Source organism: Thalassophryne amazonica, chromosome 21 (assembly GCF_902500255.1).
Source record: "Thalassophryne amazonica chromosome 21, fThaAma1.1, whole genome shotgun sequence".
In the NCBI taxonomy this organism is placed as follows: Eukaryota; Metazoa; Chordata; class Actinopteri; order Batrachoidiformes; family Batrachoididae; genus Thalassophryne; species Thalassophryne amazonica.
This window is the reverse complement of record NC_047123.1, coordinates 2,893,487-2,908,053: the sequence shown is the minus strand read 5'-3', so window position 1 is coordinate 2,908,053 and position 14,567 is coordinate 2,893,487. Positions and strand designations below refer to the sequence as shown.

At 41.4% G+C, this 14,567-nt stretch overlaps 1 protein-coding gene across 1 annotated transcript; it reads right to left on the bottom strand.

Annotated features, from left to right (window-relative positions):
• Positions 1-9,568: 9,568 nt before the first annotated feature.
• LOC117502640 (transcription factor 24-like) lies at positions 9,569-13,954 on the bottom strand. Its single transcript, XM_034161709.1, has 5 exons — positions 13,830-13,954; positions 13,471-13,729; positions 11,997-12,143; positions 11,046-11,210; positions 9,569-9,895 (listed from the first exon to the last, which is right to left on the bottom strand). Exons 2-5 carry the CDS (start codon positions 13,630-13,632, stop codon positions 9,782-9,784), a joined length of 588 nt encoding a protein of 195 aa, XP_034017600.1. The 5' UTR covers positions 13,633-13,729; positions 13,830-13,954; the 3' UTR covers positions 9,569-9,781.
• Between the last annotated feature and the right edge of the window lie 613 nt (positions 13,955-14,567).

The following is a 14,567-nucleotide window of genomic DNA, read 5'->3' as shown; positions in this document are numbered from 1 at the left end:
TCCTGTTCTGCATTCCAAAAACAAAGCAGAAGCACTGAAGTCGGCGACTCCTCTGCTTCGGTGGTGCCTTTGTGGTGTCATGTTGTTTTGTTTTATTTGTCTGGAATCTGTCCAGGGTGGCACTTGGACCAATGTTTGAAAGTGGTTAAGTCTCAAAATAAGATGTGACATCATGTCATGTGACCAGAGCGCTGATCGGATGTGATCAGGGTGTTTCTTTACTCTCGCACTGTGTTCACGTTACTTGCTGAAGTGACCCGACTGAAGATCTCTGGGTCCGTGTTTGTTGTGATCCTTGTCACGGCACAGATCCAGGACCCAAACCTGAAACTTCAGTGTCAGGTTTGGTGTGTCAACGCTGTTGTCTGTCACATGCAGTAAAAAATCCAGATTCAGGTCACTTCAGATGGAAGTGTGAACATCAGCTTTGTGCCTCAAATCAGACTTGTGGAGGAAGAACAGTAAAATAATTCTCTGTAATCACATGGAGCTGTTTTTTTCCCTCATTCACTGTTAGTTTTAAAAAATTCTTGAATAATCTTTAAACAGGAAAAATGGAGGAAAAGTGACGACTGAAACTGATTTAAATGTAAACTGTCTGCATTCAGATGTGTTGTGTTTGGATGTACAAAGATGAGATTTTTAAATTTTATGTCCTTGAATTGAAATATGAATAAAACATATTAACAATCTGAAGAACAGTGATTTTATTCAGGTGGCCTGTTTTCCCACAATGCTTCACTTCTCACGTGGTGTCAACGAGTTCTGGACTCAGATGAAGAATCTAATTTGCTAATAATAATAATCTCAGATTGACCTTCAGCAGGTGTGCAGTGCAGGTGGGTGAAGGTTTCTGAATAAAAGCCACCAACCTGAGACTCAAACCCAGAAGACGGCCTGATGGACCAGGACCTGGACCTGACCCAGTCTGCTGGCTTACATTTGGCTTTTCTCTTTTGAATGATGAACCTCGACGTGTTTCAGCCACTTTATCTTCTGAACACCAAATCTGAGACATTGAGGAGAAAGATGACAAGAAACTGACATCTGAAGCCAAACCAACCGTTCCCCGACCAGAACTGTCTGCTGTGGATCACCACCTTCTCGACGTCCAATCAATTTTATTATATAGCGCCAAATCACAACAACAGTTGCCCCAGGCGCTTATATTGTAAGGCAAGGCCATACAATAATTACGTAAAAACCCCAACGGTCAAAACGACCCCCTGTGAGCAAGCACTTGGCTACAGTGGGAAGGAAAAACTCCCTTTTAACAAGAAGAAACCTCCAGCAGAACCAGGCTCAGGGAGGGGCAGTCTTCTGCTGGGACTGGTTGGGGCTGAGGGAGAGAACCAGGAAAAAGACATGCTGTGGAGGGGAGCAGAGATCAATCACTAATGATTAAATGCAGAGTGGTGCATACAGAGCAAAAAGAGAAAGAAACACTCAGTGCATCATGGGAACCCCCCAGCAGTCTAAGTCTATAGCAGCATAACTAAGGGATGGTTCAGGGTCACCTGATCCAGCCCTAACTATAAGCTTTAGCAAAAAGGAAAGTTTTAAGCCTAATCTTAAAAGTAGAGAGGGTGTCTGTCTCCCTGATCTGAATTGGGAGCTGGTTCCACAGGAGAGGAGCCTGAAAGCTGAAGGCTCTGCCTCCCATTCTACTCTTACAAACCCTAGGAACTACAAGTAAGCCTGCAGTCTGAGAGCGAAGCGCTCTATTGGGGTGATATGGTACTACGAGGTCCCTAAGATAAGATGGGACCTGATTATTCAAAACCTTATAAGTAAAAAGAACTCCACAGAACTCTAAGACTGAAGGTGCCACTGCTGAAATCCAACAAACCCGTGGTGCAGATAGTGAGTGCCAGATTCCTAAAAGGATGTCCTTGACACTTTTGCAACTGAGGAGCAGCACCTTAAACCAGACCAACTGTGAGAGATGTTTCTGAGATCATGTGCTCAGGCTGGTGTCCCTCAACAAAACAACAGCTTTGTGTCATCTGGGTGGTTTTTCGCGTGTCTCACACCCACAGTCTAAATGACTGGATTGAACACACAGACGACGGATCAGAAATAGGTGTGGTGTAATGAGACTTTGTTTCTTCTCAAACCCAGTAATGGACAGAAGATGAACTGAGATCCTGCCAGATGGACCAGAATAATAATCAACCAAGAGGTGTAAACCCAGAACCTCTGAGGCCTCAAACACGCTGACCCACAGGAACCTCACTTCACTTTAGACGTTGGACTATAAAACTGCACAGACATGTCCCCGGTCGGCTGAGATGCCCGAGTTATGACCCTCTGGAACCTGTAACATCCAAAAACCACTAGTCTGGGATTTATGCCTTTATTTTCTTGCTCCTCCGCTGGCAGAGGGAGTTCGACCAGAGCGCCATAAATCCAGACTGCACTTGCAGCACACTGACCATAATGAGCTCTGAGATAGTGGAAATATGTCGATTGTCTCCAACTGCCAAGAGTCAGTAAAACGTGCAACACACACACATGCACTAAGCACCGCCACTCATTCTGACGCCTCCGAGGTTTTATGGGTACAGCTCAAGAATTAGTTTTCATTCAAATCAAACATATTTTTGAGCCAAAACTTTGACCAAAAAAAAAAAAGATTTGGATGTGGAAACTGGAAACACTTCGGGTTGCCATGGCAACACTTCAATTTAAAACGCTTGAATTTATGGTTCCAACCTGTCTTAGTGAGTAAAAATGTCTAAAATGAATACTATTACAAAAAACTAAAGCACAAATGTCTAAAATGAATAATACTACAAAAAACTAAAGCATGTATCAAATTCTACTTAAAATATTTCTAAATTATTTCAATACTCCTATAATAAGCTATGACAAACAAATTTTTACCTTGTAAAATTTTCAAGGTCAAAGTCCTGTTAGAAATGACTTTTCAGAGCTAAAATATAATACAAAATATAGACCAAAAGGGGCTTTTCAATATTAAAATCAAATATCTGCTAAATCTGCAATATGGATCAATGTGAGTGTGTTCATAGCGTCAGTCTGCACCTCATAATGTAAAATGTACATTTAATGGGGTTTTCAGATCCAGATCAAACTTGGTCAGTTAACATCCTACATAAGACTGAAATATGAAAGCAATTTGATCTTTTTTGAGAGAGTTATGAATTTGATAGAGATTTTTCCTGACTTTGACCTTGAAAATTGAACCACTTCTTGCCTGTCAGGATGTGAATCTTCTAAAAATTACATGAAGATATGAAGAATTGTGGGTTAGAGGCTGTTCACAGACAAACGGGGGTGAAGACAGAACCTCGGCCCAACTTCTTGTTGGAGGTAAAAATTGGCTCCTGCTTGTGTCTCGATAGCACGTTGGCCTGAAATAACCCAAAGCTTCTTTTAGATCCGACTTAACATTGTTCTTGAAATGGACCAGAAACAACGTGACCTTTGGCCCCAACCTGTAGCTGTATTTCGGTAACTGTTTTGTTTAGGAGACAAACTGGACATAAAGAATCTGAGTCGATGTCGATGCTGCAGACAGGAAACATAATTTGACCATGAAGACTTGAAGGACCTGGTCAGGACTGGTCACTGAGAGGAGACTCGCCTCCTTTATGACCAGAACTTTGCCTCCTTTAAAAGATCCACAGCAGAACTCCAAGTGGTCCGGACCGGACAGGAGCAGTTCTGGGAGGTTATTAAGACGGAGTGTTATAAACCTTTTAATGAACACAGCGAGCACAACGAGTCCACGTTCAGCTGTGAAAAACGATGTATTCATTTATTTGTCTTGATTGCTGCCATATAAAATCCAATTTTTCCGTTAAAGTTTGTTAGTTCTGCTTCCTTCACTGTGTCTAACTTGACGTTCTGCTTGTTTCTGCTCACTTGTTCTTATTTGGTCCAGTGGGCCGGCGCGTCCTGTCCTGCTGTGACCTCAGCTGTGAGCAGTCGGCCTCTGGCGGCTTCACATCAGTCATGGTGGGAATCGTGGGCCGGCGGCACTCTGAGCGCAGATTTATAGTCACAGCCTTGAACGCTGTTGCTCATGGAGCAGAGCCCATCGTGTTGGAGGCCCAGATGAAGCCAGCTCGTCTGGGCTTCTCCCATCCACCCGACAAACACTTCAACGTGACTTATGGACTTGGACTTCAGGACCGAGATCTCATCTGCAATTACAGAGAGAACAGACTTTGTTGTATAAATTATGAGTCGAGATCCTCAAATACAAACACGGTGGAGAAAAGAAGATGGTGCAGGTTTAGTTTCTGTTTCTCTCAAAGTGGTTTCTGCTTGAAACACAGAAATCAGGTCCAGAAGCAGTGCCCTGGTTCCTGGATGACAACCACCTAGGTGGACCACCAGTCAGTCCCCAACTCTCAAAAGTGACATCTACAACCCCTGGCAAAAATTATGGAATCACCGGCCTCGGAGGATGTTCATTCAGTTGTTTAATTTTGTAGAAAAAAAGCAGATCACAGACATGACACAAAACTAAACTTTCTGGCTTTAAGAAACACTATAAGAAATCAGGAAAAAAAATTGTGGCAGTCAGTAAGGGTTACTTTTTTAGACCAAGCAGAGGGAAAAAATATGGAATCACTCAATTCTGAGGAATAAATTATGGAATCGTGAAAAACAAAAGAACGCTCCAAGACATCACTAGTATTTTGTTGCACCACCTCTGGCTTTTATAACAGCTTGCAGTCTCTGAGGCATGGACTTAATGAGTGACAAACAGTACTCTTCATCAATCTGGCTCCAACTTTCTCTGATTGCTGTTGCCAGATCAGCTTTGCAGGTTGGAGCCTTGTCATGGACCATTTTCTTCAACTTCCACCAATGATTTTCAATTGGATTAAGATCCGGACTATTTGCAGGCCATGACATTGACCCTATGTGTCTTTTTGCAAGGAATGTTTTCACAGTTTTTGCTCTATGGCAAGATGCATTATCATCTTGAAAAATGATTTCATCATCCCCAAACATCCTTTCAATTGATGGGATAAGAAAAGTGTCCAAAATATCAACGTAAACTTGTGCATTTATTGATGATGTAATGACAGCCATCTCCCCAGTGCCTTTACCTGACATGCAGCCCCATATCATCAATGACTGTGGAAATTTACATGTTCTCTTCAGGCAGTCATCATTATAAATCTCATTGGAACGGCACCAAACAAAAGTTCCAGCATCATCACCTTGCCCAATGCAGATTCCAGATTCATCACTGAATATGACTTTCATCCAGTCATCCACAGTCCACGATTGCTTTTCCTTAGCCCATTGTAACCTTGTTTTTTTTCTGTTTAGGTGTTAATGATGGCTTTCGTTTAGCTTTTCTGTATGTAAATCCCATTTCCTTTAGGCGGTTTCTTACAGTTCGGTCACAGACGACTCCAGTTTCCTCCCATTTGTTCCTCATTTGTTTTGTTGTGCATTTTCGATTTTTGAGAGATATTGCTTTAGGTTTTTTGTCTTGATGCTTTGATGTCTTCTTTGGTCTACCAGTATGTTTGCCTTTAACAACCTTCCCATGTTGTTTGTATTTGGTCCAGAGTTTAGACACAGCTGACTGTGAACAACCAACATCTTTTGCACATTGTGTGATGATTTACCCTCTTTTAAGAGTTTGATAATCCTCTCCTTTGTTTCAATTGACATCTCTCATTTGCAGCCATGATTCATGTCAGTCTCCACTTGGTTGCAACAGCTCTCCAAGGTGTGATCCCTCCTTTTAGATGCAAACTAACGAGCAGATCTGATTTGATGCAGGTGTTAGTTGTGGGGATGAAAATTTACAGGGTGATTCCATAATTTATTCCTCAGAATTGAGTGAGTCCATATTTTTTTTTCCCTCTGCTGGTCTAAAAAGTTACTGACTGCTTCTGTGTAGGCTCTGTTGTCCAGGTGGTTTCCATAGTAGAGAAGCTTGAATCTTCGACTGGACTGGGTTGCTTGACGTGAGGACGATTCACTTCAAATCACAGAAGCTTCCTCAGCTAAAATTCTTGCTCTGGTAGTCTGACTTCTGTCTTGACTCTTGTAGAGAAGAATAAAACAGAAGCCAACAAAAGCTGGAGTTTTTTAACCTAATCAGACCCCTCCTACCGAGAGGCCGACTGCTACAGGCTAGTGACTAAACAATAGCTCTAATTAGCACCTATTGTGCTCTAGTTAGCACCCTCCTAATGACAGGGCAGCTGTCCCTCCTAATGATGGGACGGATGCCTCCCCTGATGGCTCCCTTGACGACTCTCCTGATGACGTGAATGACTTATTACCATGAACAAAAGACTGAAACTGCTTTGACCTGAGTACCCCATTGTAAACAGGGGACAAAGCGTGTCTGAGACCCCCTCCCCGGTTAAGGCTGGGTTTCAACTGTTTTACAAAGAATGCTTCTTTGACCCCTCTCTCAAACCATTTCTTCTCTGGCTAATATTTTAACTTCCTTGTCCTCAAACGTGTGGTTAGTGTCTTTCAGGTGGAGATGAACTGCAGACTGAGGTCCACTGGCGCCCTCTCTGCGGTGCTCGTATAGCCTTTTGTGTAAAGGTTGCTTAGTCTCACCTATGTCGTGTTCGTTACAGTTTTCCTGACATCTGATATAATACACTACATTGCTCTGTTTGTAACTAGGGATCCTGTCCTTAGGGTGAACTAATTTCTGTCTCAAGGTGTTAACAGGTTTAAAGTAAACTGGGATTTTGTGCTGTCTGAAGATCCTCTGTAGTTTTTCCCCTACTCCTGCTAAATAAGGGAGAGACACTCCTCTTCTTCTTGTCTCTGTCTCCTGTCTATCTGGTCTCTTTGTTCTCTGGGACTTCTGCACTTTGTCCAGGGACCATCGTGGGTACCCACATACTGTGAGGGCTTTCCGGACAAGTTGTTCTTTAGCCCTTCTCTAGTTGTGGGCACCTGTAGGGCTCTGTGTTGAAGCGTCTTGATCACCCCGAGCTTGTGTTCAAGGGGGTGGTTTGAGCCAAAGAGCAGATATTGGTCAGTGTGAGTGGGTTTTCTGTAAACATCTGTCTGGAGCTGCCTGTTCTCTCCAATCGTAACATCACAGTCCAAGAAAGCTAAATGGTTGTTTCTGGCATCCTCAAGTGTGAAGTTGATATTGGAATCCACCGAGTTGATGTGTTCTCTAAAGTCCTCGACCTCTTGTTGCTTGATTTTAACCCATGTGTCATCGACATATCTGAACTTACTGACTGCCACAATTTTTTTTTTTTCCTTATTTCTTATAGTGTTTCTTAAAGCCAGAAAGTTTCCATTTGAAATTACTTTAGTTTTGTGTCATGTCTGTGATCTGCTTTTTTTTCTACAAAAACAAACAACTGAATGAACATCCTCCGAGGCCGGTGATTCCATAATTTTTGCCAAGGGTTGTACATGCTGCAGCCAGGTGAAATGTGGGTGTGGACTTGTTCTCTGGGGTCCTCAACACTGAGGGACCTGCACACTGGATCATGCCAAGAGAAACTCCCCACATGGATTAAACCCGGTGTCTGATGTTCTTCAGTGTCAGTGATCTTCCTCATCTGTGTCTCACTAAGTAACCCATTCACTGGACACAGCGAGACTCAAAGATCCTCCACAGAGACCTGGGACCAAAGACATCCAGCCCTCACCTTAGGTCACTGGTTAAAGTCCAAGTCTGACAACCAGGACCCTGAAGACTTGGACCTTCATTCTCCCGCAAAGGTAGCAACATCACCAAACACCTCTGACCTTTGACCTCATGACTCCATAAGCTCCTCACAGGTGTGCCTGAATCTCCAAGGCTGAAGACCCAGAGACATGAAGGTCACTGCTAAGGTCAGTGATCGTCGGGCTACTGGTTTCCACCCAACAGGTCCAAGAACTAAACGCTAGGAGCCAGCACACATCCCTGATGAACACCAGAGTTCAGCAGGAAAACGTCTAATGCCTACGTGTCTCCTGGCTGTGATGTCCAAATACTTCTTGGTGATCCTGCAAATTCTCAAGATGCCCTACAAAGAATCCAGATCAACCTTCACGATCAATCAATACTTCACGAGGCTGCAACTTGCAAATATCCACGCGTGGATCCACTGAGAACTCTGATGGTCGACAATCTTGGGCAGGGGTGCATCCAGAAAGTTTTTGCTGGAGTGGGTGGAGCTCTGATTCATCTCAATTGGGCAGTCTGCTCAATCACGGAATGATGGTGTAATAATGTCACAGATACTAAAAACAATTTTTTTGTGCTAGTAGTAAGCAACTCTTTCAATTGTCAATATGAACATTAAAAAAGTCCAATTTACAAAGTAAAATATACATTTATATTGTAAACCAAAAATGGATTTGGAACAATATGAACTCTAATAATTATTCATTTTCAAATCTGCCCATTGACCATTAAAATCTGGATGAAAAACATCATGAAACAAAGTTTCTAGACTTTGTTTTAAACCTGTAAGAGCTCCGTGTGGCTGTTCATGAGGTTATCAAACAGCATCACTGACTGAAAGCTGAAGGCGACGTGCTAGAAGCAGATTTTATTGGCCAGTGAAACGTTGCGTTACACCTGAGGAACAACAGCTTCATGAAACTCGACCCAATGAAGGAAGAGATGTGATCTGGATGAACAAATTGATGTCTGACGCTGTCAGCGATAAACTGGTGAGTCTGCAGTTTTTTTAGGTGCATACGCTGCGGTGTGTTAACTCGATGATGCAAATTTTGGACTTCGATGGGTTTGATGAAGTGAACTGGATCTGTGTTTAAGGTTACTGTGCCTTCATGCTGACAGCTACTATTGGCTGTTAGTAAAAACAACAAAAAAAAAAAATCATAAAACATGAGCTCTATTGATGATTTTTATTATTTCTGAAACACTTTTAAATCAGACTGACACACAGCGAAATACAAGACCTACAGTCTGAACACAACATGCTGCTTTGTTCCCACAACAATCTGAACGTCTGTCTGTCACCAGACACAGACCATCTCCCGCCACAAACCTGCACTGAAAAATTATATGGCAGGTGGAGTAAAATAAATAAATGATGGGACGTTCCCCCACACTTTGATATGAAGTAGAGCAGCCTGCTGGTTTCTCCTGCAGCCATTCTGATAGTGAAGGAATTTTGTCATCCAAAGAATCTCTGGTTGTCTTTTATTTGATCTTCAGCTGGCAGGAAATCAGACACCAAAACTCTGAAGCAGCAACACATCTGGTTTTTAACCAAATTCATGAAATATTGAAGGAAAAAAAACTGCACAACACGTAAGCTAAAAACAACCAGCAGTTTATTTCAGATTTCAGTAAAGCAGAAACTGAACAAATATTTAAATCTTAAAAGTCATAAATTGTAAAAAAAACAAAACAGAAATTAGTTTGTTAAATTACCTCTGCTGATTTTAACGTGTCTGTTTTATGACATAAAAAATGACAAAGATGTATTATGAGGGGAATAAAAACCTTTAGAATACGGTGTCAATACTGAAATGGAGGCTGGACCCAGAATGCACCTGGTTTCTGTGAAGTCTCTGAAGCTTCAGGTGTCTTGGTGGCTTCCCTCACCGGGCAGGTTTTCTGCACTATGTCGGACTCTTTACATTCAGCTCGTATTTCAAAGATTTGTTTTTACTTGGACATTAAACAAAGTAACTAAAAAAAAAAAAAATCAAATCCTGTATAATGTTACTTTAATTTGACATAAAATAACAAAAACCTGTCAGTTCCTTTTATAGGCACTAACTTTCTGAGCTTGGCTGTTTTAATTTGGACGTAGGCCTCTGTTGGTCAGTGAGGGTCAGTGGGTGTGTCCCGTCCAGGTGGAGGCATCTGATTGGTCGGCACCCCTGACAGCAGATCTCCCACGCTGCCGCAGTAAAGCAGAGAACGCATGGGCCACTTCTGACGGGACACACACAAAAACAAATAAATCAACAGGAAGTCTCTGCGGGACGCTAAAATGTCCCTGAGACATTTTAGACCATCGTAAACTGAACTAAATTCTCTGTGCATGAATAAAGTCATTATATTTTAGGATCAGAGTTTGTACACCAACGTGCTGCACAACTATTGATTATAAAAAAAAAAATCACTAAAATAGGTCCATTTTAACAGGTGATGCACTTTGATGCTTTTTTTTTTGTATGATGTGTTACAGTCGAGTTCTGGGGAAGATAAACATAATCGTCAGTAATTAGTTTTTTTCAGTCAGACTTCCAGAAAATGAAGCTTAATGATTCAGGAAGAACATTTTTTTCCACACTTTGAAACAAACGGATGATCACATGTAAAAATGAGTATCAGAGTGCAAACATGATGGACAGAAATCACGTGACGTGTGTGTGCACTCGCACGCTGTGAACCCTCATAAACGTAATTACAGTACAGCGACGTTACCGCCAAGAACTCTCACGACGTTTGATTTCTTTACACGAAAACATACTGAGCTCTTAATGTGACGGTCGTCAGTTCACTGGGTGGGTATTGGTCTGTAAATATCTTGATTTATGTGGTGATGTTTATTTTAATATATAATTCATGAGAAGAGGGAGGTTCCTACTTTTCCAACTGTTTCTTGGTTAACATTTTTCTTGTGAATTTTTTTTTCTTTTTCTTTGTGCAAAATAAATTAATTGATTCAAATATTACCTGTAATAAAAAAAAAATACTGACTATATATATATAGAGAGAGAGATCATTTGTATTCTGGTTATTATTATTAACTAGCTTGTTTATATTGACTGATTATATTCATAATGAAGTTGTATTTAACAGATTAATTATGCAGCCTTTTTAATGTCCTTGTTGTCACGGAGACGTCCCAAGATGCTGTCAGATAAATTAATTAATTCACAGTGACAAACATTTTACAAGGTGGAATGTATGTGTATGGATCAATTTGTGGATCTTTTCCCTCGATTACTTTTCAAATGATGCCTGACTGAATAGAAGTGATTAGATCAGGATCCAGATCTGAATCTGACCAGTTCTTTAGATCTGATTAACTTTATCTGATAAATAAACAGAAGCAGTGATCTGGATCCAGGTTCACCTTGACAGGATGCAGGTATCCGCCCTGCCTGGACGGCAGGGTGCGCTCGGACAGCGCCCCCTCCTGGTCCAGCGTCTCGGTTAGGTAAGCGATGTAGTTTGTAGCCAGAACCAGAACATCCAGTTTGGACAGTTTGGTGTCGGGCGGGACAGAAGGCAGCGCCGCCTGCAGACAGGAAGCAGCAAAAAACAAACGAGAGCTTGTAGAGAACCAATCCCACTGTGAGACCGGGTTCATATGCTGCCAAGGCCGGGCCACAAATATTTGGACACTGAGGTCGGTGTTTGAGGTCCATCAGAATGTTATTAATAAACAAAATAAAATTTATTAATAAGTAAATAAAATAAATATTTATTATATTAGTAATATAATAAATATGAACTTTAATTTCAGGGTCGTCACATTAACGTCACCGCTGTTTCTGCAAGTGGCTCTCGTTATTGGAGGGACCAACTGAACCCTTACGGGGGGGTGTTCGACTTGTTCATTCACTGGCAGGATTTTGCGTGTCTCTGCTTTTTCAAAGCATAACAATTGAAATCTGCTCTGGAACTTTTATCTGCTGACTTGACACAAAGCAGCGCAACAGATGCTCATCTAGATAACGTTGAAGTCTTAAAGAACCAGGGTTCAAACCAGTGCTTCAGTCCATTTTATTTAATTTAAGAGAACAGGACATGTCCAAATACTTATGGACCAGACCATAAATGAACCATCAAAAGATCCTGCCTGGTAATAAATCTGAAGATGGAAAAAGTTTCTTCCGGTTTCATAAAGCCGATACATGAAGCAGATTTCATGTTCCAAATGACTGAAATGCAAATGAAACATTTTGGACTCCTGTTTCATTAAAAGTCCAGCAGCAGCGTTTTGGACGAGTCAGATCTGACAGACACTAAATTAAGTTTTTCTTTGCCGGACTGGAACCACTTTTGTTTGTTTTTGTTTTACCTGCAGATTGTGAAAAGCCTGTCGCAGGTTTCGAACACGGCTTCGCTCCCGTGCAGCGTTTTCTGGACAGTTCTGACTCCTCAGCGTCCTGGACTGGATCACTGACCCAGAACCAGAGCTGGACCTGGACCCACAGATGGGCTGAACCTGAACCAAAACCCACAAAAGATCCAAATCAAAAGTTTTTTTTCTGTTCCAATAACAGATTTAAGACTGTTTACACAGATTTAATCACATCTTAAGTCCAAGAATGTGTGAAATATTACAAAATAAGAATAACAATAATAATGAACCAATGACTGCCCCCCCACCCAAGACCCTTAATTGGAATAAGCAGATATAGAAAATGAATAAATAAATAAAATTACAATAAAATAATTATTCATCTGTTTTAAATGCATATAAACTTTCTGTCGTTTGACTGTGATTTTTAAGAAATAAATGAACTTAAAATAAATATTTTGTCAAACACAAATGAAAGAAGACATTTATGTAAAAATACAAAATAGCCAGATTCATAAATGTATTATCAGTAAATAAGTTTTTTCCACATTAATAAAAACCAGATTGACAAAATGTCACTAAGTTTATTCATTTATATTCAAAATGTCAAAAATATTCAAGTTTTAATTTACAACATAAATCTTCAAGCTACATTTGTATCGACATCAGGGAGTGTAAAGCAGAACTATTTTTGTGCAAGAGGTTCCTAAAATACATCAAACTTATTTTTCATTTTATTTGAACAAATTTATTTTTTTTCTTCCAGCTGCTCAGTTTTAAAGTACATTTTCAGCAAATTTTGTTTTAAAGACAAGATAAAACTAATAAATGACAGAGATTCATTTATGCTGCTTTACAGTGATTATTATTTTTAAACTGTCACCTTATTTCAAATATGTTAAAAAGTGACAGAAGAAAATAATTTCACCAGCAGTTATCCACACGTCATATTTTATTTAAATTAGTGAAACAGTGAGAGGATTGTATTTAATGCTGCAAAGTAAATAAAAGAATAAATGAAATTTATGAAATGTAAATAACAGTGAACTATTATTATTGTTTACATGAACTGAGCTGTCAAATATAAAATTATTAAATCACAAAAGTTCAGTCTGGATGAACATTTCAGGTCTGTGCAGATTTTTGTTGCTAAAAATATTACAGAATGTTTTTGTTACAAAAAGCAAAAGCAATGTGTGAATTTAAAGATCCTGAGAATTAATATTATTTTACTAAAAATAAAATTTAAAGTGACAGAAAAATATAATTCAAAACAGCCTCTTAATATATAAAAAAAAATCAATCTATTAATTCTACCCATTTCTCTTTTCTTACACACATTAAAAACGTTTAATGGCACTTTTTAAATTTTAATTATTCAGACTCATTCAACCAACTTGTGAAAACGTGTCATTCTGTGATTGATTGACTGAGTGACTGATTGGTGCGGCGGAGACGACCACATACTGACCCACTTCTTGGCGGGCCAGACGCTGCGGGTTCCGTGCTGGTGCTGGAGCAGCGGCGTGGGGCTGCTGGTTGAACGGCCCGGTTGGACCTGTGGTTCTGCCGCGGGGACCAGGTGATGTTTCATCGCCACCGACATCAGACCTTCCAGAGGACTAACCGCCATCGATGGTGCAGAAGAGAAGCTTTGAGGAAGAGAATCAGGTCCCTTTAGATGCTGCCGGCGGCCGGATGGACGTCTCTTTCCTGTGTTGGAGAAGCTGCTGTGAAACGAGCGGTCGGGTCGTGAGTATTCTGCAGACTGTCGGGTCAAAGCCGAACGAGACGTCTGGAATCATGTTCAGAACAGACAGAATCCCTCACCTGAGGTCACGAAGCTGCCGAAGGTGAGAAGAAATTCTGCCATCGTGTCTGGATGGACCTCCTCCAAATGCCTCTGCAGGGTTCTTTGGACCCGAGAAGTACCAGAGTTCCACTGAGAACCACCCAGGTAGAGAATCAGGTCCAAAGTCTGCTGGCTACCTGTGTGCAAGCAGACAGTGTCTCTGCTCATCCCCGTCCTGAATTCCTCTGAGTCAAACCCGCTCTGCTCCTTCCCTTATCGGGTGAGGTAATGTGGGGATCTTCATGTGGTCCTTATCTCATCCGCCCGGTCATCCTGATCCTCCCCTGCCGAGATGTGTGCCAAGAAGAACCGGCCGGCAGGCAGCCGGGTCCGGGGGAGTGCACGACTGAGGGGGGGGCGTCCTGAGACGGGGCACGAGGGGGCTTGGGAAACTCGTAACCGCGCTAACAGCTGGCCTGAGGGGAGGGAGGGGGGCATGGGGGGTGCTCAGGGCAGTGCGACATTCAACATGTACGAGTCGGAAGCGATTTTTGGTTTCACTGGAAACATCTGAAGCATCTCAGTGTTGTGAAGTTCAACAGAACAGGACAAGAGAATCAAACCAGCTTAGTCCAGTTTGTCTCAAAGTTCCCCTGATTCGGGACAGACGTCCAGCAGCGGGACTCCCTTGGTGCTGGATGTCCGTCATAATGTGCTGAAAACGACCACAGTGTTAATTTATGGCTGTAAAGTGTTTCACACTGTAATTTATTTGA

Bases quoted from the DNA above. Each gene is read 5' to 3' on its own strand.
- LOC117502640 (XM_034161709.1), bottom strand. From the start codon at position 13,632: ATGGCGGTTAGTCCTCTGGAAGGTCTGATGTCGGTGGCGATGAAACAT. The intron at 11,211-11,996 runs GTAAAACAAAAA...TCCTGTCTGCAG, and splicing joins AGGCTTTTCACAATCTGCAG to GCGGCGCTGCCTTCTGTCCC. The intron at 9,896-11,045 runs GTGAACCTGGAT...GTGTCCCGTCAG, and splicing joins GATACCTGCATCCTGTCAAG to AAGTGGCCCATGCGTTCTCT.